At 51.7% G+C, this 25,545-nt stretch overlaps 2 protein-coding genes across 7 annotated transcripts in view; one reads left to right on the top strand and one right to left on the bottom strand.

The window, feature by feature from the left end:
• Nucleotides 1-17,028, top strand: part of TMEM94 (transmembrane protein 94) — a 57,803-nt gene extending 40,775 nt beyond the window's left edge. For 5 of the 6 annotated variants that reach the window (XM_086762585.1, XM_086762584.1, XM_086762581.1 and 2 more), the window contains 16 exons: nucleotides 464-566; nucleotides 1,774-1,991; nucleotides 3,213-3,394; nucleotides 3,587-3,725; nucleotides 4,356-4,471; nucleotides 5,370-5,469; nucleotides 6,890-6,998; nucleotides 7,523-7,712; nucleotides 8,275-8,352; nucleotides 8,759-8,844; nucleotides 9,413-9,494; nucleotides 9,784-9,938; nucleotides 10,274-10,368; nucleotides 12,939-13,032; nucleotides 13,281-13,451; nucleotides 14,302-17,028. In XM_086762585.1, the coding sequence (XP_086618711.1) occupies nucleotides 464-566; nucleotides 1,774-1,991; nucleotides 3,213-3,394; nucleotides 3,587-3,725; nucleotides 4,356-4,471; nucleotides 5,370-5,469; nucleotides 6,890-6,998; nucleotides 7,523-7,712; nucleotides 8,275-8,352; nucleotides 8,759-8,844; nucleotides 9,413-9,494; nucleotides 9,784-9,938; nucleotides 10,274-10,368; nucleotides 12,939-13,032; nucleotides 13,281-13,451; nucleotides 14,302-14,374 (1,991 nt within the window). In that variant the 3' untranslated portion in view covers nucleotides 14,375-17,028. The remainder of the gene's footprint in view (nucleotides 1-463; nucleotides 567-1,773; nucleotides 1,992-3,212; nucleotides 3,395-3,586; nucleotides 3,726-4,355; nucleotides 4,472-5,369; nucleotides 5,470-6,889; nucleotides 6,999-7,522; nucleotides 7,713-8,274; nucleotides 8,353-8,758; nucleotides 8,845-9,412; nucleotides 9,495-9,783; nucleotides 9,939-10,273; nucleotides 10,369-12,938; nucleotides 13,033-13,280; nucleotides 13,452-14,301) is intronic. The other variant, XM_086762583.1, reaches the window with a different exon arrangement.
• A 756-nt stretch (nucleotides 17,029-17,784) lies between these two features.
• Nucleotides 17,785-25,545, bottom strand: part of CASKIN2 (CASK interacting protein 2) — a 33,721-nt gene continuing 25,960 nt past the window's right edge. The window contains exons 13-21 of the mRNA XM_086762579.1: nucleotides 25,178-25,299; nucleotides 24,613-24,694; nucleotides 24,408-24,502; nucleotides 24,079-24,189; nucleotides 23,869-23,970; nucleotides 23,491-23,629; nucleotides 20,991-23,159; nucleotides 20,562-20,868; nucleotides 17,785-20,313 (exon numbers count right to left, since the gene is read on the bottom strand). Of these exons, the coding sequence (XP_086618705.1) occupies nucleotides 20,217-20,313; nucleotides 20,562-20,868; nucleotides 20,991-23,159; nucleotides 23,491-23,629; nucleotides 23,869-23,970; nucleotides 24,079-24,189; nucleotides 24,408-24,502; nucleotides 24,613-24,694; nucleotides 25,178-25,299 (3,224 nt within the window). The 3' untranslated portion in view covers nucleotides 17,785-20,216. The remainder of the gene's footprint in view (nucleotides 20,314-20,561; nucleotides 20,869-20,990; nucleotides 23,160-23,490; nucleotides 23,630-23,868; nucleotides 23,971-24,078; nucleotides 24,190-24,407; nucleotides 24,503-24,612; nucleotides 24,695-25,177; nucleotides 25,300-25,545) is intronic.

The following is a 25,545-nucleotide window of genomic DNA, read 5'->3' as shown; positions in this document are numbered from 1 at the left end:
GGTCCACACCTGGTATAAAATTGCGTGCACTTTCCAGTGCGGGCAAACTTTGATCCCAATAGGCTCATCACTGGTGCTTTTACTCTCATGAGAAGAGGCACGCAGGAATATCTTCTCTTCTACTCTGTTGGATACAGCAGCAAGGTATTATCACACCTTCTGTAGCAGCGGGATTGTGACACAGTATAAGAGGAGAACAGGAACTGACTGTGTCTCACATTTTGTCGCAGCCTTGTTTGAACTCACAGTTAGACAAAGAGCAGCCGAATACATATCATCCAGTCTTGAATAATTTCTTGATGGAGGCTGAAGACTTTCAACAGAGGAAAGGGGACATCTGGAGTGCATGAAGGCAGTTTGCAGTAACACTCACTTTTAACGAATAAGGGAGCAGTTGGTATGATATCCCTTTCCTGGGAGCCTGTATGTGGTGATGCTGATTCATTGTTCTCTTACACTTCAGGCACTGAGCAGATGTTTTCTCATGGGACAGCTGACATCATCCTCGAGGCCTGCACTGACTTTTGGGACGGTACCGATATCTACCCCCTCTCTGGCTCTGACAGGTGGGCAGCTTTGTCATTTCGTGTATTCAGGAGCTGCAGATAAATTGCAGAGGAAACCTGGTCACTCTGTTAAAATTCCCTTTGCTGATCCTTGTTAAGTTTTTTAATAGAAGCTTCAAGTAGGTTAAGAACATGGGCTGTCTCTGTTTATAATTAATTGTTATAATTGTAGCAATTAAGAGATTAGATAGCAACAAGCAATCTCTTGGACTGTAAGAGTATCTGTTAACATATTAGCCTCTTGTAAGTGGACTCTGACTGCACTATGTAGTAGGACCGTGAGTTATAATTAGCTTATATCCTGGTGGCAGGAAATTTTATTTGCTGTTTGAGGCAGATGCCGTGTCTCACATGAAATGCAAAGTGGCCAGTTCTACCTGCTGTTGACATCTTAAACCAGTCCACCACAATGTATCACACCCTTTTAGTTCTGCTGCAGTATCTGACAGCGTCAGTTGCATTTTCATCTATAGGCTAAATTTGTGTTCCTGGTTGGCACAGCAGGCCAGAAATGTTTACTTTCGCTGATGAGCAGCACATTGCTCTCCTAAGTCTGCTTGTCCTCAGGTGTAAGGAAACTCTTGTTGGTCCTTTTTGGAATATTTATCCTCTTAGAAGCCAATAAAAAATCCCATGTGTAGTCTAATTTGTTACCTTTGTGAGTCCAGCTTAAAGAAGGAACTTTACACTGTTCCAGTGACTGAGTATTGCCTAAATACAGCTGCTGGGACCCACACTCTGAAAGGCGGTAGGACGAAGTCTGTTACTGAACTGTCTCAGCCGTAGATACTATTGTCAGAGTTGTCAGTTCCTTCCTTGGTGTTTATCTCCCTACAGATAACTTCTCTTTGATGAATTAAGCGTCTGCTGTCATGCAGTGAACTTCCTTGGAGTCATCTGGCAGCCATACAGAGCATATTATATTAATAAGTGTATTCAAAGAGTGCTGTCTTCATACTCATCAATCTGTCTGATGGGCAAACAGAAACGTTCACCACTGCTCCTGTTGACATACGTGTTTTTGTTGCCCTGTAGGGCCTGCAGCTTAGAGAATGCAGAAGCAGTAAGGAAAGGCTTTGACCACTCCTTGTGGAATAAATTTTTCCAAATACCCAACTGGTGATTTCCACATTGCACTACAGTCTACATTGTCAGAAATGCAGTACATTTCTGCTAACTTTGTCTGTTTTTTGTCTCTTCCACATAGGAAGAAGGTGTTAGATTTCTACCAGCGAGCTTGCCTCTCAGGATACTGTTCTGCCTTTGCATACAAGCCAATGCATTGTGCCTTGTCCTCCCAGCTCAATGGCAAGTGCATAGAACTGGTGCAGGTCCCTGGGCAGAGTGCTATCTTCACATGCTGTGATCTCCCTGGAACGACCCCCATCAAACAGAGCAGTCGGAGGAATAGCTGGAGCTCAGATGGTATGTGTCTTCTGTGCTGTCTATAATAAGGTCTGCTGCTGGGGCAGGTGCTTGCTTTCTGGTCTGTCTAGATCTGTAAGAACGTTGTTATTCAAAGTGGCAGATGGAAACTGAGAACTAGGGGTTTCTGAAATAAATGCATTCCCAGAGGAAGTAGTGAGGTAGCAGCTGGTAGGTGTGTTTCTAGTTAAGTTATTGAAGCTTGCAGAGAAATTATTCTGTTTGTGGGAAGTCTGTTTCTTAAAGCAGACCACTGAGCATCAAGACTTCTGGGTATTTTGATACTTAGTTTGCGATTTGTCTAATTTTATGGAAATCGCATATGTTGAATTTTTCAAAGGAATTAAATGTACAGTGGCATACGACTATTCTCCCTTGATGGATTTTGTTGCTGTGCTGAAGAAACTGATGAATTGTACACCTCCTCCAGAACAGCAATGGAAACTGAGAAATAGGCGCACAGGATTACATAACTCCAGAATGCTCTTCTGGACAACCAGCCTTAATCTCTTTCTGCCTTGGTCTCCCATTATGTAAAATTTGAATGATAGGGTTTCCAACAGCTGGGAGGCAGTTGTGATTGAGTGTTTTCAAAACACTTTCTAGTCCCACCTGTGCCAAGCTTTGCAACTGTATGAAGTGTTTTATTATTTTGTTCCTCATGCTGCATCCAGCTCCCATTCATCACAGGCTGATCTGGTGATGGTGAAGAAACCCTGTCCAAGAGCCTTTGCAGACTCTTTCAGAGTGTGCAATGTCACTGGAAGGAACATGATCCAGTTCCTTTGCATCAGCCCCTTGTACTCTGATGCCACTGTCTCAGCTAGACTCCCCGTGTTGTTTAAGTACAGTATGATGTGTTTAAAATGCACGTGTGAACATTAAGCCGTATACATCCTTTACCTTTCGGCCCCAGTTCCTTGTGACTGATCCCTGTCTTCTGTTTTGTCTTTTTCCTTTCCATGCTTGCTGTTTCACGCGTGTATTCGTGGTCGTGTATGTGGGGATGTCCTGAAACTGCTTCTGTGATTGGGTATGCGGGGAAAAATGGATATCTCTTCATCTTTCCTCCTCTATATGGGTATCTGCATGTTTCTGTGTATCTGGGTACTGTGTCCTTGGGTGTTATCTTGGTGTCCTCTCCCACCATGTGTACTTTATCTGATGCACATTTGGCCTCTTGTGTCTCAATGTGATTGTGTGTTGTTTGCATGCTTGAAGAAGGGATTGGCGAAGTGATGGAGAAGGAAGACTGTATCCAGGCTCTGAGCGGACAGATCTTCATGGGAATGGTCTCATCTCAGTATCAGGCCCGTCTTGACATTGTCCGCCTCATTGATGGATTGGTCAATGCCTGCATTCGTTTTGTCTACTTCTCCCTGGAAGATGAGCTCAAAAGCAAGGTAAGCTGTGTTTGCTGAACCCCCTGACCTTGCATGTCCCCAGTTGTCTGACTGGAGAGTTTAGCTCCAGTGCAATCTAAGGTTAATCTGATTCAGCTAGCTAATGAAGGTACCTACAGTCCAATATGGCATTGGTCTGCAATACTCTGGCCTGGACAGCTACAGTAAAATCTTTTGTCTGCTTACCTACAGGTGTTTGCTGAGAAGATGGGTCTTGAGACCGGCTGGAATTGCCACATATCTTTAACACCTAATGGTGATGTGCCTGGCTCAGAGATCCCTCCCTCTAGCCCCAGCCATGCTGGCTCGCTGCACGATGACCTACATCAAGGTGAGAGAACTGCACCTAAGCCACTTTGAATGCCATGTGTTTTCTGCATGGTTCTTTTAAACCCATTCATAGGTTCCTGTGTCCTCATCAGATACCTGATCCTTCAGAGTTTTGAACACAAAACTGGATAGGCCTGAGGCGTGTGCGTGCAAGTGAGCGAGAGCGCCTTACATTTATAGCCTTTCCATCCAGTCAGTACCACAGTTGTTGTAAACAAACATCCTTCTGTGCACCAGCTGCTATAATTTTACAACTGCTCATTAGTGCTTTTGTTTCTTGCTGGGGCCCTGGTCAAGTCACTGAGGGTCTCTTGCCTGTGCCTGTATACTCTTTTTTTCTTACTTCAGGTGGGATTTATTTACTCTCTTCTTCCCCTGGAAGGAGAGCAGAACAGATAAACTATCATGTCTCAAAAGAGCAGAGACTAGGCTCACAAGTCTACCTCTGAGGAGATTAGTCATCTAAAAATACTGCATTTTAGATGACTGAGTGGGATCTACATGTTGCTAACCTAGAAAATCAGGCCTCACGTTTCCTGGCTTCTGCAGTGCTATGTGAATGTACCATGTGCCACAGAGGTGGCAGAGACAGTTTTGTGCTTCCTGTTTATGCTGTTTCTCTCTGCTCCAGTTTCTCGAGATGATGTGGAGGGGCTTCTGCTGATGGAAGAGGAAGGGCACTCAGATCTCATCAGCTTTCAGCCAACAGACAGCGATATCCCCAGCTTCCTGGAGGACTGTAACAGGGTGAGGCCCCCTTTCCCTGCACACCGTGTGCTGTTGCCGTAGTCAGCAATATCACATCATTATTCCCAGAGGGAATTCCTCTTCGAAGCAGATTGATCGACTGGTTTGCATTGGGACTCCTGATTTCCCTTACCCTTTTCCAGCTTGGTATCTAGGGCCTGGGAAGTTTGGGATTCTCTCGGTTAATCACTTTTCCTGAACACATCTTTTCTTTGGAATTTAGGAATGGGAATTACCACACATAGGGCAGCCTTGAGAGCGACATCTTGGTCCATCTGGGTCCCCTTCCCATGTGCTGGGCCGGAAGTGGGAACAACCCCACATTCCCTGCAGACAGAGGAAACTTTGTCTCTCCTCCAGCTGTGAGCCATTGCAAGTGCTGCTGAGTAGTCAGAGTGTGGGACAAGCTCTTTCTGCTTCATAAAGAACTCAGATATGCTCAGCAGAGGTTACAGGAATATCAGAGATAGATGTAGATATATTTAAAAAAAATAAAATCTATTAGGCCTAGTCTAGAAAGCAAGAACCCTTCTCTTTCTGTGTGTTGATATGGCTGCAGTTGAAGTAGATCTAGTTGCCTGGAGACAGCACATAGTCTCTGACTAGGTTCTCCACACAGGTAAAACATCCTTAGAAATCCTTGAGCATAGGTTTATAATGCTGATCTTACAAACCCTGAAGGCAAGCACAGACAGCTTGGCGTGTCAGTGTAGAACTTTAGCAGAAGACTTTTTATAATGTCTTGGGAAAGCCAGCTTCTGTCTGCAGGGACATCAGTTTGTATCTGATCTTGAAGTTGCATAATTCTCAGAATCATCATTCTCATTTCAGCAGTTTCCTCTGAAATGCCTCTTCCTCACACACACACCTTGCTTAGTCTCTTCTTTCTCTTTTTCAGGCCAAACTCCCACGGGGGATCCACCAGGTGAGACCTCACCTGCAGAATATAGACAATGTGCCTTTGCTGGTGCCCCTCTTCACGGACTGCACCCCAGAGAGTAAGTGGCACAGAGCCCAGGTCTGTCCTACTACTGCCCACGAATACCTTTCCCATCCATTTGCTCTGGCTCATCTGATGTGGATGTGGGTGAAGGAAAGGGGATGCAGTCCAGAAATCCAGAAGGGCATTTTTATATTAATGACCTCTATTGCTACCTGCCAGGTGTTAACTTCATTTTAATACAGCTATTCCGTAGCTGCAGAATTGGGCTGAGAACCACTCCTTTCAATTTGCATTTGTAAGAGACACAAAAGTAAACATCCAAAATGCTACTGCCTTTTATTAAATAAGCATTATCAGTGTGCTAGGAAACTTTGATCTCTGCTCACAACCCTCACTGCCTTATATAACTCAGAAATCACTTCCCAGAAGAATTTTCCTCTAGCAGTTGCTGTTAACACCTTCTGCTGCTCTGCAGGGTTTTTGATTGCAGAGAACAGAAAGGACAAAATGCCTTTATCTCTCTGAGAGTTACTGTTTTATCTAAGAAAGGGGCTGAGTGCTCATCTGGCTAATGCCTATCCAGTCTACAGTAAAAGTCATTATGATTTGGCATTTTAGGTACATCTGGGCACAGTTTACAGAGTGCCAGTGAGAACCAGTCACATCCCAGTCTGCCTAAGCAGTCAGTGCCCAGTAGATTTCTTCTCTTTTTGACAGAAGTGGCAGTTTCCCGCTTCATCTAACCCCTTGCTGTGCTGCAGATCTGGGTGCATCACTCATTTAGATAAGTTGTTTACACAGGAATCTGCAGAGGGTGGGTTTGGAGTTTTTTTGCCCGGAGCATTCTAGAAAATTCATATGCACACAGAGCACTGCACAGAGCTACAGAAGAAAAATCAGATCAAACAGCAGCTTTGATTTAGATTCCCCAGGATGGTGTTGATAGAAAGACTGATGAAGGCTAGAGGTAGTGTTGGGAGTGCAGGAACAGGGGCTGGCTCTGAGTATTGCTAAGTATAGCACTGCTTTTAGTTTGTTATATTCCCCTCTGTTCCTTTAGACTTGGAACAGTAGTGAGGTGCTGCTGAGCAGAACTAAAAATTGTGTATTTATTTTAGGTTTGAATTATCCAGGGTTATTTAATTTCTACTGTTTTCTAACAAGACCATTTGATGCTGAAGCCATCTGTGTTACGTACCCAGGCTATAACAGCTCTGGTCTGAAAGAGATGTGCTAGAGAGGCAAATCTCTGGGCCACACTTCTGTGGATCTGCAGGAGCCAGGTATACAGGGCACTTGGACTGCAATTATATTAACTATCTAATTAAGTAATTTGACTTTGGATCTCACTATACATGACTGATTTTAAAAGTTCTAACTGCTGGTTATCCAGACAGGAAAACATGTGTGAAACACTGCATCTTTGTGTGCATAGTGAGATAATGCACTGTGTTTCTCCTTCTGTCCCTTTGCAGCCATGTGTGAGATGATCAAGATCATGCAGGAGTATGGGGAGGTGACTTGCTGCCTGGGAAGCTCTGCCAACCTGCGGAACAGCTGCCTCTTCCTGCAAAGTGATATCAGGTGGGGCAGGGTCCAGACTTCTCCAGCTGCCTTTGCCTTGAGCTTGGCAAGTGCCCAGCCACAGGTCACACCAGCCCCGTGGATTGTGCAGGGGAATGCTCGCAATTGCTCTGTCCGTTATCACCTGCATTTGTGATAAGGGAGATTTGGGTGGTATTGGGTGGGATGACTACCTAGATCTCTTGACGCACAAAGATATTTCTCTCTATCTTTGTAAAGATTATGTTACTCTCTTGCATGTTGAACTATTGTGCACCAGCTGGCATTACAGATGCTTCTTATTGGGTGAAAGAGTGGAAATGCCCCTCTGGAACAGCCATTTTATTGACCTTAAGCCACAAACCCAAATACGTTCATTATTTCTCTGTGAATGACTGAAAGTCTAGGCAGTTCAGGGCCCCTCTACCAGTGAGGCAGATAGAGGTGATGTGGCACAGCATGACTTTACAAGCTGGACTGCAGTGAAACACAGCTCCTTCCCTGGGATGAAGACTTTTGCTAATGATTCTGTGTTGTCCTTGCAGTATAGCCCTGGACCCTCTCTACCCGTCTCGCTGCTCCTGGGAGACTTTTGGCTATGCTACCAGCACCACCATGACTCATGTATCTGATGAGCTCACCCCACTGCAGCTTTCAGGGCAGCTCAACAGCCTGCCTTGCTCAATGTCCTTCCGCCAAGAAGAGAGTACCAGCATCATCAGGCTTATAGAGCAGGTAAGCCAGGCATATCCCCTCTCTAGTACTCACCCCTCTGCCTGCAGCTCACAAAGAGCAAAGCCAGGAGCTCGTGTCAGTGTTCATGTTGAGTTGCCCACAGTAAGCTGCCAGCATTAACTTTGCTCCAATCTCCTGTCCTTTGTTCAGAAAGCACAACACAGATATTCTTCCTGCCTGGCCTTAGCGGCCCAAGATGTAGGGGATGGTTTGGGAATAGTGCCTTGTGGCAACGGAACATGAATATTGTTCAATTGGATGAAGTATAAACTTGCAGAGATCCCTAGCCAGACAACAGTGCAGTGCTAGGGAGAAGTGTTACCTTCTGTGAAACACACAGAAGTTTAAACAAACTTATCCCTTAGCTAAATTCTGCCTTTCCTTCAGAACCTCTACATCTAGGCAGGAGATCTTCCCCTTTTGCTTACATTATGTCCAGATCCTCTCCCCCTCCCACTTCTCCTGCAGGCCACATGTTCTGCCCCTGCCTGCCAAAAATTGCTCTTGGCTGGTAACTGCTCTCATCACAATGAGGGCTCTGAGGGCTTGTGCTTCCTTCCAGGCCAGGCATGCAACCTATGGGATCCGCAAGTGTTTCCTCTTCCTGCTGCAGTGCCAGCTGACCTTGGTTGTCATTCAGGTGAGTCCTGGCCCGGCTGGGGACAGAATTTAGCTCAGAGGACAGGAGTGCTAGCACAGATATGGCTGAGTGCAGTGGGGCAGCCTTGCAAGAGAGGAAGGTGGCCTTCAGTTGGGTTTACACAGCATGTTTGGGGAAGTTATGGATAGATACTACGTGGTCTCAGCCTGCATTGCCCCTTCTTCCCTGAGCCTCCTACAGGGGTTTCTTTTCAAACCCTTTTTCCCCTGGAGAAAAGCATCCCCTGCAGCACCTGTCCCAACAGCCTGGAACACGTGGAGGGGCTGTGCAGTGGCAGCCTCATTACCAGCACATCCCATTGTTTTGGGGGAGGATGGTGGCATCTTGGTTAACAAGACTGTCCTAGCACTGCTCACACTTTTCACTCTGGATTGTTTCTGTCCAGTTCCTCTCCTGCCTGGTGCAGCTACCTCCCATCCTCAGTACCACAGACATTGTGTGGCTCTCCTGTTTCTGCTACCCACTGCTCAGGTGAGTCTGTCAGACAGGATAGAATCTCCTGCCTCCCACCCACAGGATGCACAGATCAGTCCCCCAGCCTCACTGTGTCCATGTTAAAAGAAAGCTGACATCACCCAGAGCATGCTAAGAAGGCTACAAGAATTATTCCAAGCACCTGCTTTGGCAAGGTACTTGGAAACACAGATAGCATTTGTATACTCCTGTGTTGGCTCTGCCTGCTATCTTATGGCTGCTATTATCCTGTGGCTTGAACCTCCAGCTGAAAATCATCTTCTAATCCTGATACTGTTGCACTTGCTAGAGTGTGGTGAAGAGCCTAGGGTGTCAGGCAGGGGCCAAGGTACCATGGGTGGGGTTTTTCCCCCATCACACAATTGGAGGTCACCTCTCTCCCTATGTGCACCTGCCATGAATGACACTTTTTACAGCATATGCTTAAGGCAGTGGCCAGATAAGTGTCAATGGTCCAAGCAGCCTGAGGAGGTTATTTGGGTTCAAATGTTAGACACAAATAAAAAAAGCAATAATTCTGGTGCCTGAACTTGTTACTGAGAGGCTAACTTACCTTTCTCTCCAGCGTCTCACTCCTGGGCAAGCCTCCCCACAGCTCCATCATGACCATGGCAACAGGAAAAAACTTGACTTCCATTCCTAAGAAGGTAGGTTGCCCATCAAATTAAAATTGTTCACACATTTTTCTCTTCTACTGTTACAGTGTCAATGCATAGCTGAGGGTCCCTTGGTAAATTGCTCCTTGGCATAAGCCATGCTATCCAAAAGCCTGGCATGGACAGGAAAGGAATCTCTTGGTGCCAGCACGCCCACTGCCAGATCCACAGTGCAGCATTTCGTCTGTACTACAGCTTGTCTTTTGCAGCCACTGATTCCCTGATGGTTCACACAGGGGAGGGTGGGCCAGTGACATCTTCCTGCCTCTGTTATTCACAGACTCAGCATTACTTCCTGTTCTGCTTCCTGCTGAAATTCAGCCTGACCATCTGCTCTTGCCTCATCTGCTTCGGGTTCACGCTGCACGAGTCCTGCAAAGACGTGAACACCACCGGCCTCAATCTCACAGCCTGCTCCTCCATCATGCTGCACAGGTGAGGAACTGAGCCTGGCACACACACCCACCTGACCCTGCAGGGCCTGTTGCTCTTGCCCTTCTCAGACAGGACTGATTCCCCTCTAACAAGCTTCAGACTCTTGCATGGTCCAGCTGTAATGGGTATTCAGAGGGCTGGGTGCTCTCCCTATAGCCTTGACAATTGCATCTTTGGGGCAACTGCTCACTGTTGTCTCCAGGTACTAGGACAGCCTGACTCTAAGCTTACACTTGGTTCTCTCAGCTATCAGAGGAGGGCATGGCCCTAGTGGGAACATTTCAGACAGTAAGTCCCCACTGTTGACTTCTTGTCTGTTTCCTTTCATTTATTAGCAATGCTGATGGTGCTCCTGACTGGTTTGGAACATTTTCCAATGCTCTTCTTGTAGCCCAGAAGCTCACAGCTGGCCTGATTGTTTTACACACAGGTAAGTCCCTGTTCCCAGACCCCAATTTCTTACTCTGGGAGAAGACTTGCATCCTTCGCCCCTTTCTTTGCCCCTTGTAGCAGAGTACAAACTCCCTTGGTAGCAGCAGACACTGCAGTGGCCTCTCAACAAAGAATCATAGAATGAATCATAGAGCGGTTAGGGTTGCAAGGGACCTTCAAAGGTCATCTAGTCCAACCCCCCTACAAGGAGCAGGGACATCTCCAACCAGATCAGGTTGCTCAGAGTCTCATCCAGCCTGGCCTTGGACGTTTCCAGGGATGGGGCATCCACCACCTCTCTGGGAAACCTGGGCCAGTGTTCCACCACCCCGAGTGTAAAAAATTTCTTCCTAATATCTAATCTAAATCTACCTCTCTCTGTTATGAAACTGTTACCCCTAGTCCTGTCACAATAGGCCCTACTGAAGAGTTTCTCCCCGTCTTTCCTGTAGGCCCCCTTTAGGTACTCCCTGGAGCCTCCTCTTCTGCAGGCTTAACAGCCCCAGCTCTCGCAGCCTGTGCTCACAGGAGAGGTGCTCCAGCCCTCTCATCTTCATGGCCTCCTCTGGACTCTCTTCAGCTGGTCCATGTCCTTCTTCTGTTGGGGGCTCCAGAACTGGACCCAGTACTGCAGGTGGGGTCTCACCAGAGCAGAGCAGAGGGGCAGAATCCCCTCCCTCGACCTGCTGGCCACACTCCTCTTGATGCAGCCCGCTCCTCTTGATGCAGCCCAGGATGCCGTTGGCTTTCTGGGCCGCAGGGGTGCATTGCCAGCTCATGTTAAGCTTCTCATCCACCAGCACTCCCAAGTCCTTCTCCTCAGGGCTGCTCTCAATCTATTCCCCACCCAGCCTGGATTTGTGCCTGGGATTGCCATGACCCAGGTGCAGGACCTTGCACTTGGCCTGGTTGAACTTCATGAGGTTGGCACGGGCCCACCTCTCCAGCCTGTCAAGGTCCCTCTGGATGCCATCCCTCCCTTCCAGCGTGTTGACAGCACCACACAACTTGGTGTCATCGGTGAACTTGCTGAGGGTGCACTCTATCCCACTGTCCGTGTCGCCGACAAAGACGTTGAACAGGGCCGGGCCCAACACGGACCCTTCAGGGACGCCACTTGTGACTGGTCTCCACCTGGACATTGAGCCATTAACCACCACTCTCTGAGTGCGGCCATCCAACGAACTCCTTATCCACCGAGTGCTCTGTCCATCAGACCCATGTCTCTCCAGTTTAGAGAGAAGGATGTCGTGCGGGACAGTGTCAAAAGCCTTGCACAAGTCCAGGTAGATGATATTCATTGCTCGTCCCTCGTCCACCGATGCTGTCACCCCATCATAGAAGGCCACCAAATTGGTCAGGCACGATCTGCCCTTGGTGAAGCCATGTTGGCTGTCACCAACCACCTCCTTGCTCTCCATGTGCCTTAGCATGGTTTCCAGGAGAATCTGCTCCATGACCTTGCCAGGCACAGAGGCAAGACTGGCCTGTAGTTCCCTGGGTCTTCCTTGTTCCCCTTTTTAAAAATTGGGGTTATGTTACCCCTCTTCCAATCATGCTTGTCTTACAAAACATTGCCCTAACAGATTAAAGACAGCACCTTCAGAGCTGATTCTGCTTCCTGCCAGCCTGATGAAGTGCAGGTTCCTTTCCAGGCTCACCAGAAGAGCAGCATTCCTCTTTGCAGTATTCTGCAGCTCTCAAAAAAAATAATCACTGCCTCAAAAGTCCTTATGTGACTGCTGCCATTTTGTAAAGCACCCCATTTCCTTCCCCCAGACAGCACCAGTGCTGTTGTGATTACCTTGGAGCTGGAAGTCTTCTTAAACCCTCTGAAGGGGCAGGGAGCCAGCCCCTGGCTGTCTCATATCACCTGCACACAATTGCCTGGCAGTGTAGGTGCAGCTGCTCTCTGATGACCTTAAAGGGTCTCTGCTCCTGTTCTACTCTGTTCTATGGTGCTGTGCCTTGGTGCAGGCAGAGCATTGCATGTTGAGATGTGCAGGGTATCCAGACCAACAGAAATGCTTCCTGGTTTGAGAGGCAGCCCTACTTTGGAGACAGGTAGTGTGCATTACTGTTTTATGTCCTTCAGACCACTGAGGTTGGGCAGGGATGCTCTGCCTGGCAGGTGGGAAATGCTGTTTTGAAGAACCTAAGGAAAAGCTGAGCAAATGCTCTGGCCTGTGCAGACAGCTCTGGGTCTCTGGCTAAATATCTTAAAGCTGGAGCTTTCCCCTGGTGCAGGCCTGCAGTGACTCAGAGATAAGGGCACCCCTCCCCCTGCTCCCTAGTTCTGGTCCTTTGCCTGATCTGTTTTAGCATGCCAGGCTGCGAACCAACTTCGTTATCCCCACAGTGAGTAATCCTGTGCAGTACTACTACTTCTGCATATTTGGGGACTAGGAATTGCTGTGAGGAGTCTAGTCTGAAAGGACCTTGAAGGAAAGGTTGATTTCAGGGACATAAACCCCATATCCCTTTGGAGTAATAGCCGGGTTTGTATGTTGTAAAGTGGTGTATCTGTGTGGGATGCTGAATAACCCTCTCTTCCATCTGTCCCTATAGTGTTCATATCCATCACCCACGTTCATCGCACCAAGCCGTTGTGGAAGAAGAGCCCCCTCTCCAACCGGTGGTGGACGCTCACTGTGGCTGTTGTGTGAGTATCCCCAAGCCCTGAGGAGGCACTCCAGAGCGCTGGAGGAAAGAGGGCTCTAGACCTGCTACAGCACCGATTTGCTGGTGCTGAGGAAAATGATAGTACATGGCAATTGTTCTCCACTGCTGAATTGGTGAAAGATCTCTGTTGTGAACTGGAGTGTTACATCTGGGCCTGAACTCTGATCTGTAGATTCTGGGAAGCTTGTTAGCTCTGCTGAGATTTGCTGTATCTGTTTATGATCTTAGATTGCTGGGGCAAGTGGCACAGACTGTGCTGGACCTGAAACTGTGGGAAAACCTCAGTTCTTCATTGACCTTTAACAACGTTTCCATCTCCCCGGTCTCATGGCTCCTGGGTTTTCTTTCTTTGGTCCTTGTGGTTATCATCAATGAGATTGTCAAGCTGCATGAAATCAGGTACGGGGGTAGTAGGGAAGATGGGGAGAAAGGGCTGGAGCCTCACTCCACCCAGCCTTGGGCTGCAGAAAAAAAGATGCACAGGGAACAGGGTGGGGAATAAAAAGGAAAAGATGATTGCATTGTGTAAATCACCTGGCTATTATGTGCAAGCTCATGTTCCACCTCTCAGGGAGGAAGCCCAGGGGAGGAAAGAGGGTCAGGGAAGGGCAATGGCTGTGATTGGGAGCAGGAAGGGAGACCAAAATTTCCTTATCTCAAACCAATGAGAGGGGAGACAGCCAAGGTCTATGAACTACCAGTATGGAATTGGAGAGGGCTGTTCTCTCCATCTCGTCCCATGAGGACAAGAGAGGCATTGATTCACAGCAGAGGAAATACGTTTTCACACAGTGCCTGGACTGTGGGACTCATTTTCATGGGAAGTGGCTGAAGCCAAGAATTAATAGCAGGTAAAGTAACTGTCTGTTCTTCCTAGCACAGAGAGCAGCCGGAGCTGGGAGGTAAAGCTAATGAGCTTTGATTCAGGAAATGGGTTGGTGAGGAAAAGCAGTGGGATTACAGAGAACCCTGATAGGGACAGGGCTGCTGTCTCTGATCCTGGGAAGGATTTCTGGACCTTCCTCTGCTGTGTCTGGTGGCCCCGGAGATGAAACTTGGCTGGATGGGATAGGACTGAGACCATGGTTTGCTCTCTGGATTCGATTTGTCTCCCAGGGTACCACAGGGCCCAGACCAGGGGCTTCCCTACTTCTTGGGGCTCCACAGCTCAGGAATCTCAGTGGGGCGGCCTTCCCTCCCTTTCACCCCCTCCACATGCTGACTCTCGTCTTTCTTCTGCCTTCTCCAGGGTCCGAGTCCGTTACCAGAAGAGGCAGAAGTTGCAATTTGAAACAAAGCTGGGGATGAATTCGCCATTTTAAACACGCTCAGCTCAAGTTCTCTGGAGCCAGGGCCACACAGCCGCATCCTGCGCTAGGCGAGTGGCTGCACCAAAGGCTCAGGGCATTTTCCCTCACACATGCAAACTGGACAGCCTGCTTGCAAAACTACATCAGCACCTTACAGGGGGCCCCAGGCAGGGCACTGCTGTCAGGGTCCCCCAGCAGGTACGCAGCCCCTCTCCAGACTGCTAGGGTACTCTCCAAGGAACCTGCAAGCTCTGGTGGCTGTTCGGGCTGTTCTTCCTTTATTTATTACTTGAGGGTTTTTTTAGTATCATGGTGATGCTGAAATGAAGTGACTCCTTCCCTCTGTGAGAGCAGATGGGTTTTCTGGACCTGGTAGGCTAGCAAGGGATACATGGGGCTGCTGAAGCAAGAGATCTCTGTTGAAAGCCATTTTGTTTTTTCATCTCTGCCTGCTCTCCTGGATGGTGTGTGTGTGCATGCATGCTTGTGCTTGCCCTCAGCCACCTCCCTGTCACAGTGTCCTGGAGGGAAGGAGCCACCTCTCTTGCAGATCTAGGAGTTCTGTGTGCCAGGTGAGGCACATGTGAGCTCACATTCCCACGGGGACACTGGGAAGGGTCTCTGGCAGGGTGCTGGGAAAGCCCCTGCGATGGCCGGGCTGTGCTAGCCCTGCCCTCTAGCGTTGTTGCTGCAGCGCTGTGCCAGCTGTTGAGTGCTTCAAAAGAAGAGGGATGAGATAGGGCTTTTAAGGAAAAGCTGTCCACATGTGACCCTAATGATCTAGTGCAGAGGGAGTCAGGAGGGCAGCTCTGCCTGCCCGTGAGGAATCAGCATGGCTCAGCTTCCTCCAGCCCTGTTCAACCAGCTCTTATCTGCTTTAACAGCCCCCCTCCAGAGGTTTATAATTTTCCTCATTTTTGTGATTCAAATTGCTGTTCTGCTTCAGTAAAATGTCTGAGAGGGACATAGCTAGAGATAAAACGTGAGACCTGCCTATTCTGCCATAGAGGGAGGGGTACGTCTTTCCAGGCAGGATATCTGCAACTTGCAGTTGTGACTTAACACAGAGCTGGTGGATGGCTCCTTTTCCAGGCCTGGGATTATGTTGCATCCAGTACTTGCTCTCTAAGGCACGGGAAACTCCCCTCATGTCTTTTTATGATAGTATTTGGAAGTCTCTCCCCTCCATGCTGCTGCCTTCACATCTATTCCTGTTTTTCTGGAGGTCCCCTCTTCATTTGACAGAGGGGGAACCTTCCTCCGAGGGCTGCTGCAAACCATGATTTGCCCCAGTGCAGCACACATGCTCTGGAGCTCTGAACAGACCCCAGCTGTACTCGGAGCACAGGTGCCATTATGGGCTGTCAGCTGAGGGTGGCACAGGAGCACACAGGCTTGGCTACTGAGTATTTGCAGTTCATGGAGATGCTGACTCTCTTCCTAGTTCTGAAAAATTGGCATTGTTTTTACTCCCAATATTAACACCACAATATACAGCTGTTACTTCCCCTTTGGTACCTGAGACTGACAAATGGCTGCTGATCCTTCCCTGGCAGGCAGGGAGCTGGCTGGGAACCCCCCTGCTCTGCCCTGCTGCTCCACTTTGTCTTCCTTACATTTCAGCATAACCAGAGAGCATGCACTCTACTGTCTGTCTCAAAGCAATATTCTTCTCCCTGCTGTGAGTCTGGTAGGAGGGGAAAGCAGGGGTACAGTCAGCCTCTGAGCTCTGGGGACAGACAGAGGATGCTGGTGGGAAGGCATCTGGGGGTGTTCAGAGGCCTGGACCCTGTTCCCTCAGCTGGAGAGCAGATGTTTGGATTCCATGAGCTGGCAGGGTTGCACAGGATAAGGAGCTGGCAGCTCACTGGGGAAATGCAGCTCACTTGCTGCAGTGCAGCAGTATGGAGCCACTCCTGCTTGCAGAGTGGGTCTGCTCACCTGTGCCAGCTGGGCTGAACTCTGCCTTCACTCCTCTCGGGCCTGCAGAGCTGCCTGGTTCAGGGAGAACCAGGAAGCTGCATCCTTCTCAGTCTCACTTAATTTGATGAATGCCAGCTCCAGATCTGTTACCCTTGGCACCTGAGAAATCAGCTTTTCTTTCTGACTCCAGGACCAGCTTGCAGATAGGATATGGTCCCATGTGGCCACGCTGAGCTGGAGGCAGAGGCAGCAGCAAGATGCTCACTGCTGTTTGTGCAGAGCATCCTTCCCTGCCCAGGCCGTAGCTCTTGCCTTGTGTAGGTGATAAAGGGCAGCAGATACTGGGGCTTCCTGCTGGCCACACCTTCTTCTAGGGGAGGCACCTCCAAGGTTTCCTTCTCTGGGAGACCACAAATGTTCATTTTCCTGCACCCTCCTTCCCCTACTAGACTTGGAGGGAGCCAAGGCAAATGAGTGGAGCCTTTTGGATGGTTCTGCCAATGCCTTCCTTTGCCTGGCCATTGAGGTATCCGAGGGTCAGGGTGCATAGCTTCAGAAAGAAATTTCCTACATCAAAATGTTTTTAAATGGTGTATATTTTATATTAATTTTTGGGGGATGTATGTAAAAATATTTGATTTGTATTAAAACTTGTAAATTGTATTAAAAAAAAAAAAAGAAACAAACCCAGACCCACATGCATCCAGTGTATGAACGGCAATAAATGACTGTCTTGGATAACACACCTGGTGACAAGTGGGAAGTAGTTTACATCCAGCAAAGCGAGGAGGTAAAAAAGTGTGCTGCTCATGTCATGGGGTCCAAGTTACCTGGCTCACCTGTTGTAGGAACACAGCCCAAGAGCTTGATGCTCCTGGGACCCAGTCCCGGCACTTTTCCCCAGCTCAGCTATGGGAAAATCTGTTCAGCTCTGCATGCTGCTTCTTACAGACTAACAGTCTGATACCTCACGGGCTCCTGGAGCCCAGGCGCACCACGCATGGTTGTTCCCCAGCACTGCTTCAGACAGGGGATGGTGGCACAGCTTGAAGCCCTCTGGATGAAAGGTCAGGGCGAGTCACAACCGGCACTGTGAGCACTGGAGAAAAGCAGCATGGTGAGATGAGGAGGCCCAGGTTCCTTGTTGAGCGGAGCGGGACCTGGTGTCACTGGTTGCACTCCGATCATGAAGGAGGGTGGAGGAGTGCTTTGCCTGGCAGGTGGGGGTGGCCGTGGCTTCAGCCAGTGCCCCCAAAGCTGGGCACTGGAAGGTGATACTGGTCCCCAGCACTCTCACCCTGTGGTACTGCTGTGGTGGTAAGACTCAAACTGAACATTAACCTCGCTGGAGGCAATGGCAGGACTCTTACTGGGGGGATTATCTGAGGAAACCTAGATCTTAAGCACTCAAGGGGCAGGATAAAGCTGATCCTCAAACTTCAAACAGAGCAGGAGACAAGCTTGTGTGATTTGACACAAAGGAGACAACTAGGCAAAACTATCAAAAGGGTAAAATATGCCCTGCTGTTTAATAGAATTTAGTCTTAATGGATGTTAGTGGAAAACAAAACACATAATTAACACAAACAGAGCAGATGGTTTAAAATCTGTTGTCAGTGTGGTGATTACATGGGCTATTTTTTTTTCCCCTCACTGTCTTGCTGCATGGAGCAGGTGCAGCCAGAGTCAGTTAGTCCCAGTTGCAGTGTACATAACTTACACACCATACAGTAGCTTCAAAATAGAGATCTAGCACTTAAAAAATAGGCATTCTTCTGCAAAACCAAATGTTGAATTCCCTTATTGACAATGAGAGCAGCGTGGTGCCGCCCTCAGGTGGCTCAGACAGCGACAGCTCCACCCCAGTGTCCTCTTATCCTTGACCCTAGAGTACAAGACTTGCGGTTCTGGTTAGTAAATATATATAATAAATCAGATTTAAAATATATACAGTGGCCTTTTAAAAAAAAAACAAACAAAATTTACAATTTATCAACATTGGAAAAAAATAATTGAGCTTTTCCCAGGTTGACTCATGTAAGAGTTTATAAAAAAAAAAAAAACAAAACACAAAAATCAATGTTAAAAGGTTTCTGCAAACCTTTTGATAAAGTGCCACTGGCTGTAGCTATTTAAAAACAATCGAGTCCATGACGTAGCACTTGCCTGTCAGACATGGGCATTTACATACACGCAGTGCTGCAGCTAGCCGGGAGAGAGAGAGAGATGGCTTCACCGTCTCAGACTGACCGAGTCCCAGCCCACCATGCAAGCGCCTCCCCCCCTCCCCGGGGTTTTGTCACCTTCGCTTTTCAGCCCAGAAGCCAAGCTGGCACCTGCCACCCCCCGGCCTGCGGGCACAGACCCTTGGAGGCGTCCAGGCAGCTCCGCTGGCGGGGGCTGCTCCCCTTTCCGTGCAAGGAGACGAGGGGCTGCGAACAGGCCAGGCACAAACTCCCCAAGGGACGTGGAAGCAATTGCCTCTTTGGGCACCTTCTCTCTGTCCAGTATGGATTTGCATTGGGTGGTTTTTTTTAAAAGGGGGATACAAGGACTTTTTTTTTCCCCCCCCTTTGTTAGGAATTTTTGTAGCAAATGTTACTTTAATACAATCTTCTGTTCCCTTCTGGTGCTCTGATGCTTTCATTTGCTTGGCACGCCGAGCGCAAGCCAAGTTCAGGGCTCTTGGACATATTTAGACATGCACTACTGAACAGATCCTGCTAGAGAAATCTGTCTTCAAGCTACGCAGCCGTTCCTGCTGCTCGGCTGCAATGAGCTATTGCTGCGGTTCCCCTGCTGCAGCCACGGGGCTGTGACCGCGGCCAGCCTGCGTGCGGGAGCTGCTGCCGCGCTGACCTCACCCAGGGTCCCCTCTCCCACTGGGTTTCTGTGCTGCAAGGAAGCATCTCCCACAGCCCCAAATGCTGCTCCTGTTTGACAACGCTCACAGTGGCGTTTGTGCCAGCAGCTCCCCGCAGGGAGGGGGAGTGGGAAAAGGGACCATTTTCTCCCCAAAAAACGGATGAGGAGGGGGAAAAAAAAAAAAAAAGCCCAACAAAAAAAGCACTAACCACACTGCCACTTCGCCCTGGAAGCACAGGGCTGGCAGTTGGTGTAGGCACGGTCTCGGCAGAGGGCAGCCTTCGTTTAGCAGCACGATCCAGACGAATGGGCACAAACGCACAGGCCTTCGGCACTGCCATCGCCATCCTCGTCGCTCCAGGGAAGGGGCAGGTAGACCTCCGTGTCCGGCAGGGCTGTGGCAGTGTCCGCAGCTTTCCGAGCTGTGCCAGCCCCATCACGAGGGGTCTGTGGGTCCCACCGGAGGGATTTCAATCCAGTTGGATTACACGCTGCCTGATGCTGACACATTTGGAAAAGCAACAAATAAAGCAGAAAGGTTCCCTCTTGCTCTGCAAGCTGCCAAATTGCGACAAGCTCTGTCTTTTTTTAGCTGCTGTCAGGCCTTGCCGGGGCTGGGATCTGCTCAGTAAATAGCCAGCTCGGTGGTGGCTGCCCGAGGAGGTCTCTCCTTTGACACATTGTTGGCAAGAGACAAATATAAGAGGCAGGACTCGGGGAAAGAGAAAGGTCCCTTGTGGAGGCTCCTCGGCTCTGTGCAACGGTGCAAGGACTCCTCCGTGGCCTCCAGGATCACATACACAGCCCCTCTGGGCTCTCCTGCTGCCAGTCTGGTGGGAAATGCCTGACCCCCTCGGAAACCAGCCGGCGGCTGCACTGGCACGTATGATACGGAGCCGGGGCGAGCAAGGAGGAGCAGCTGCATTCCCAACCGCAGTGTGAAGTGTGGGGAGGGAGGCAGCTGGAAAGACCTGGAGGCATCGTTCGGTGCTGGATCCGCTCTCTGTTCCCACCTCGTCACGAGGAGCGGAGCACGGAAACAGGGAGGGGAAGGAGGGAGCAAGCCTCAGTCCAACATCGCATCCAGCTGGTCGGCCAGGTCATCAAACATGTTGCTGATGTCTTCCAGGATGTTCTTGGCTGAGTGCATGGCCCTGGGGTGGCTGAGGAGGAAAGGGAGAGTCAAAACACTGCCCAAAGGCTTCAGGTGCTGATGGGGCAGGGTGGATCCAGCTCTCCGAGTCGCAGCTGGAGCTCAGCACACAGCCAGACTCAAGCATGCATTATCCAATGTGGCACTGGCACCTGTCTGTGCACAGCCTCTTTGCCTGCCCTCTCTCACTGGGGGCTTCCCAATTCCTCCTCGAGGGGCCCAGTCCCAGCACCTCCCTCACTCCCAACACTGCCTCACCTCTCCACCTCCTCCACTGCAATCTTCTGCAGTGTGGTGGCCAGGGTAGAGTTGGTCTGCTCCAGCTCCTGATGGGTCCGGGCAGCCCTCGGGGCAGCTGCTGAAGGCTTCACCAAAATCTTGCTGCCCGCCTCCAGTGTCAGTGGACCAGGACCGGGGAGGGATCCAATCACATCTGGCACCACCTCCACAGCTGCCCAGGGAGAAATGGTGTGGCGGGAAGGCTGCAGGACCTGCTGGTAGATGGTCTTCGGCCCCGAGAAGACTAGCTTGGTAGATGCCACAGAGGTGTGCTTGGCAGGAACATCTGCAAAGGAAGGGAACTTGTGGCACATGGTAGCACATGTCCCTCCTCGCCTCCTGTACCAACCTAGGAGGGAGCCCCAGGCCGCACCACTGCTTTGGAGACACCCCCATAGGCCCACATACCTGGAGCAGGTGTCCTCACCATGGTGGTACCAAGCAGGTCCATGGGGCTGGGGGCTTTGGTGGGACTCGGTGCCTTCTTGATCCCCTTCTCGAGTGACAAGATGCTTTTCTCTATCTCAGCAATCCTGAACTCCACATTGTCGTCATCAAAGGGATCCCGGGCCAGCCCAGCCCGCGGCACTGGTGCCGGCATGGCGGGGTCTGCGATGCTCACTGCTTGGGCCTGGGCGTACTGAGGCGCAGGGCTGGCCCCTGCCTCGGCCTGCCCCACCATGCTGAATGCTTTCAGCACTGCCTGCAGCGGCTCCCGCTCCTTGAAACGGGGTCGGCGCTTCACTGTGTCCGACTCGGTGAGGTTGAATTCCAGCACAGGCAGCTCCTTGGTGACAGTGAGTGCCACTGGCTCCTTCCCCGTGGAGCAGGGGTGCTCCGCTGGCTGGGAACTGGGCTCTGCATCCGGCATGGCCATTTCGGCCTTGGGGTGCCCGGTGGGTTTTGGCCGCTGTTTGATGGTTAAGTTGCCTTCTTCTGCAAAGGGGATGCACTCACTGGAGCTGTTCTGGGAGGATGAGGAGGAAACCCCTGGCTTGGCTGCCTCCTCCTCCGTGTCCGAGCAGGTGTCCTCCCGCCCACCCTGTGCAGCCTCCGTCATGGGAGAACTGGGCTCACTGAATGTCCGTCTCCGTGGCTTGCTACTCTCAAAAGGGTCCCTGCCAGCATCAGAAAGCATGGCGCTGCTGGTGTCCCTGCCATTGTAGGACTCACTGTCCACATCTGCCCTGGAGAGACAATCCTGAGTCACGTGCAGTGGTTTCGGGGCCAGCAGGGGCTTGGGTGGACTCGCCCCTGGCATTTCCTCCAGTGCAGCCGCCAGGCTCTTCACTGTCCTGCCGCAACCAGCATCACCAGGACTGGCACCCGCGTCAGCCACACCCTGGGGGGCTGCGGGCTGTTGCTGGGTGTTGGAGGTCTGCTCACTGTCTGCCTCAGCGGTGGGGGTGCTGGAGACAGAGCTGAGGCGCTTGGGAGGCGGTGGTGGAGGGCCCTTGCGCTTGGCCCGGATGGCGAAGGACTGGCTGCGAGTCACTTTGGCATCTGCCTGCAGACAGGCCCGTGGCATCTGGCCGCGGCCCGGCCGCCGCGTCAGGGTGGCGTAGGAGCCCAGGGTGCCGGTGGGTGTCCCGTCCTCCTCCTCATGCTCCCCGTCCGACAGCGCGTAGCGGTTCAGGCTGTGCGAACGCTTCTTGTACTTGAATGCTTCACCCCCGTGGTGCTGCTCCACAGCCTGACAGGCACCCAGAGTCGCCCCCGCTGTGGGTGGCACGGTGGGTGGCTCAGTGGGGCTGCACTGGCTGTGCAGGTAAAAGGCGGCTTTCTGGGCTGATGTCTGCAGGCTGCTCTTCAGCCCAGGGGAGATGGAGGGGTATGGGTGTGCCAGTGTCTTGGGCTGCTCTGCTCCTGGGAGGGAAGGGGCTGTCGGGGATTTCAAGGAGACATGTGGGTACACAAAGACATATGGGGCTGTTGCTTTGCTGGGCGTCTGGAGAGGGGTACAGGAGGTGACCGCCGGTGTCCCAGCACCTTTCTGAGCCACTATCTGGGTGTACTGATCCGTGCCTTCAGGCAGGTTCCTCTCCTTGAGAGGGCTGCCCCCACTACCATTGGCGTAGCCGTTCAGCCCCTCAGGGGAGATGTTCCCGCAGGGCTCAGGGCTGGGCTGTCCCGGCAGGCTGGCCGGGCTCTCCTTGCTGCGGGGCGGTGCACAGGACTGCCCACTGCTGCTGCTGCTCTCCCCGCTGCCCAGGCTCTCCTGTGAGGGGCTGGAGAGGTGCCGGGACAGCACATTGTCCTGCGAGTGCCCTGAGCCCCGGGACCGCACCCCGATGCTCTCCTGGCTCCGTGACATCCCCTGGCTGCTCTTGATACTGAGTGTCTCATGGCAGCTGTTGGACATGGCTGTCTGGAGCTCATAGCTGAGCTCGCTGTCCTGGAAGGTTGTCATTTTTGGAGTGTGTGGGGACTGGCACTCCCCATTCTCCAGTGACTCAATGGTGACTATATCCAGGGCACCGGGGACTTTGCGTCTTGCCAGAGTTGCTTCTGCTTGGTTGAGGCTTTTGCGGAGGTCTCTGAGCTTCTTGACGGCCAACATGATCTTCTTCTGATGGCCTGTGGGAAGCGAACAGAAAAGGGGTGTTAGGTTGGCTCCAGCCCCCCAAGGTGGGGGCCAAGAAGAGTCACAGTCACATCACCAACCGGGGCAAAGGCCTCTGGGTTATCCAAACCCTGCCTATGGGAGGAGACAAACTACAGCTGGCGTCCACCTGGCTCAGCCTGGCTCCAGCCTGCCAAAGGGAGTCCTTAGGGACAGCTGTGAACTGCACTTTCCGGGTGCTCGGGACATGCCTGCACCTCCCAGCCTGAGGGAGAACGGGGCATGGGGACCTGGGGGGCAAACCTGGCTGCCCTGGGCCACCCCAGCACGGTGGCAGAGACTCACCCAGTTTGTTGATGCCAATCTCTTGAAGATCCTCCCATGTCAGGTCTGTCACAATGGCGATGGAGTCGTAGCCATTGTTCACCAGCTTTTTGTGGTACTGGGGCAACCCAATGGCACTGAGCCAGTCCATCAGGTCAGCCTGCAAAGCGCACACAGACACCGCTGTGAGCATCAAGCAATGGGCAGCGCCTTCATCCATCCCCTCCCTGTCCCTGGCCAGGAGACTGTGGGTTTGAGGTCTCTCTGGCTGTATTAATGCAGGATGTTGCAGCACACGTTTACTTAAAGACCCCCATCCTGTGCTGGGGGAAGGCAGCTCTGAGAAAAGACCTGGGGAAAAGAGGGTGCTGGACCAAAGCCCTGGTGCCAGGGACTCACTGGGATGTAGCTGGGCAGCCACTCGGCAATGCTGAGCTGTCCGATCTCGGTGGAGATCTTCTTCCTGTGGCCTGGTTTGGTCACGCCGATGGCCGTCAGATCCTAATGCGAGCAGAGCGAGGCTGCGGTTAGCAGCAGCACAGGGAGCGCAGGTTACCCGCTACCGGCAGCCTGGTGGGTTGCTGGCTTGGGGGGAAGGACCTGCCTTACCTCCGGGGTCATGCGGCTGATGGTGGGGACATCATAGCCAGCACTGAGGAAGTTGGCAGTGTACGACTCCAGCTGGAACTCACTTAGCCAGTTGTAAATGGCTTCTGCATCCTGGGGAGAGGATGGGGCAAAGAGCAGCCCGTGACGGTGGATGCAGGGGCAGGAAGGACCTGGCTGCTCCAGGCAAGATGACATGACCTCCCTGGGCAAGACCCACCTGTCCCCAGCATCCCCAAGACCCAATCCCCTGTGTCCCCAGCACAGCAAGAGCTGGGCTGAGAGCTCCGAAGGTGGCCCTCCCACCACTTGGTCTTCGTTTGGCCCGTTACCTTCCCCTCAAGGAGCTGCTCAGGCCGCAAGAACTGGTGGGAGAAGATCCTGTCTCCAGGCGGGCAGCTGCCCGGGGTCTGGTGGCCCTGTGGCCCTGGCAGAGAAGAGAGGGGAATGGTCACAAGGGCACTTGGGCAGTGAGCAGCCCCCAGGGATGGGGGGACAGCCACCCCCAAAGCCCCATGGTGCTGGGACATCCCTCACCCGCCGTGGAGGTCAACTGCCCACTGCGTGGCTCCGATCCCAAAAGGTGTTGCTGGAGGTCGTCGCCGGTGGAGGGCAGCGGCTGGGGGAGAGGAGGAGTAAGCAGAGGAGGGATGTCCCTCCCTGTCTTTCCAGGTGGGTGCCAGGGTCTGTCTCACACCCCCAAAAGTGGGGGTCCCCAAACTGGGCCACTGGCACAGCTTAACCTCCTGAACGGCTGGCCCCTTGTAAGAGATCTGGGCAGGATTTGGCCCAGGACCCTTTTTATCCTCTCATGTGACACAGGACACAGTGGAGATGCTGCATGGCACAAACCACAGCTGCCAGCTTTGCTCCAAAGGGCTGACTGTCCTGCGGGGGACAACCAGGGACCCCCTGGAGCACCTCCCCACTGAGCCCCAGCAGTGACTCCATGTTTGGTGGAGGATGCTCAGCTCCCGCAGCCCCTCCTTTGCTAGGAGGTGCAGAGGGTGACAGGGAAGGTGCTGGGACTTCATTGCCAGCCCAAGCCATGCCGGGGCACGCTGGGGGGGAGCATCAGAGGGGTTGTGGGGGTGGCACCTACCCTGGCGTTCTCGATGAGGATGCTGGCGCTCTGCCCATTGGTGCCCTCCGTGCTCTGGCCGCTGCCAGCACTGCGGATGCTGCCGATGCTGCCCTCGCTGCCCACGCTGTTCCTGTCTCCTGCTGCTCAGGGCAGGCAGGGAGGTCATCACCAATGCCCCAGGATCGGGGCTGACACAGGGCACAGAGGTCCCCGGCAGGGACCCACATGCCAAGACAGCGATGCCAGTAAAACCCAGCCTTCCCCCTAGATCCCTTCGGCTACAGATGATGCTTTGGTCCCTCCCGCCTCTCGGCATGCATGGCACAGACAGGGTGACCCATGCTGGCAAGGGACACACGAAGGGGACACGGGGACTCGCCTGGCTG

This window comes from Chlamydotis macqueenii, chromosome 18 (assembly GCF_036417535.1).
Source record: "Chlamydotis macqueenii isolate bChlMac1 chromosome 18, bChlMac1.mat, whole genome shotgun sequence".
NCBI lineage: Eukaryota > Metazoa > Chordata > Aves > Otidiformes > Otididae > Chlamydotis > Chlamydotis macqueenii.
The sequence above is the reverse complement of the archived record's forward strand: the minus strand, read 5'-3'. Positions and strand labels throughout refer to the sequence as shown.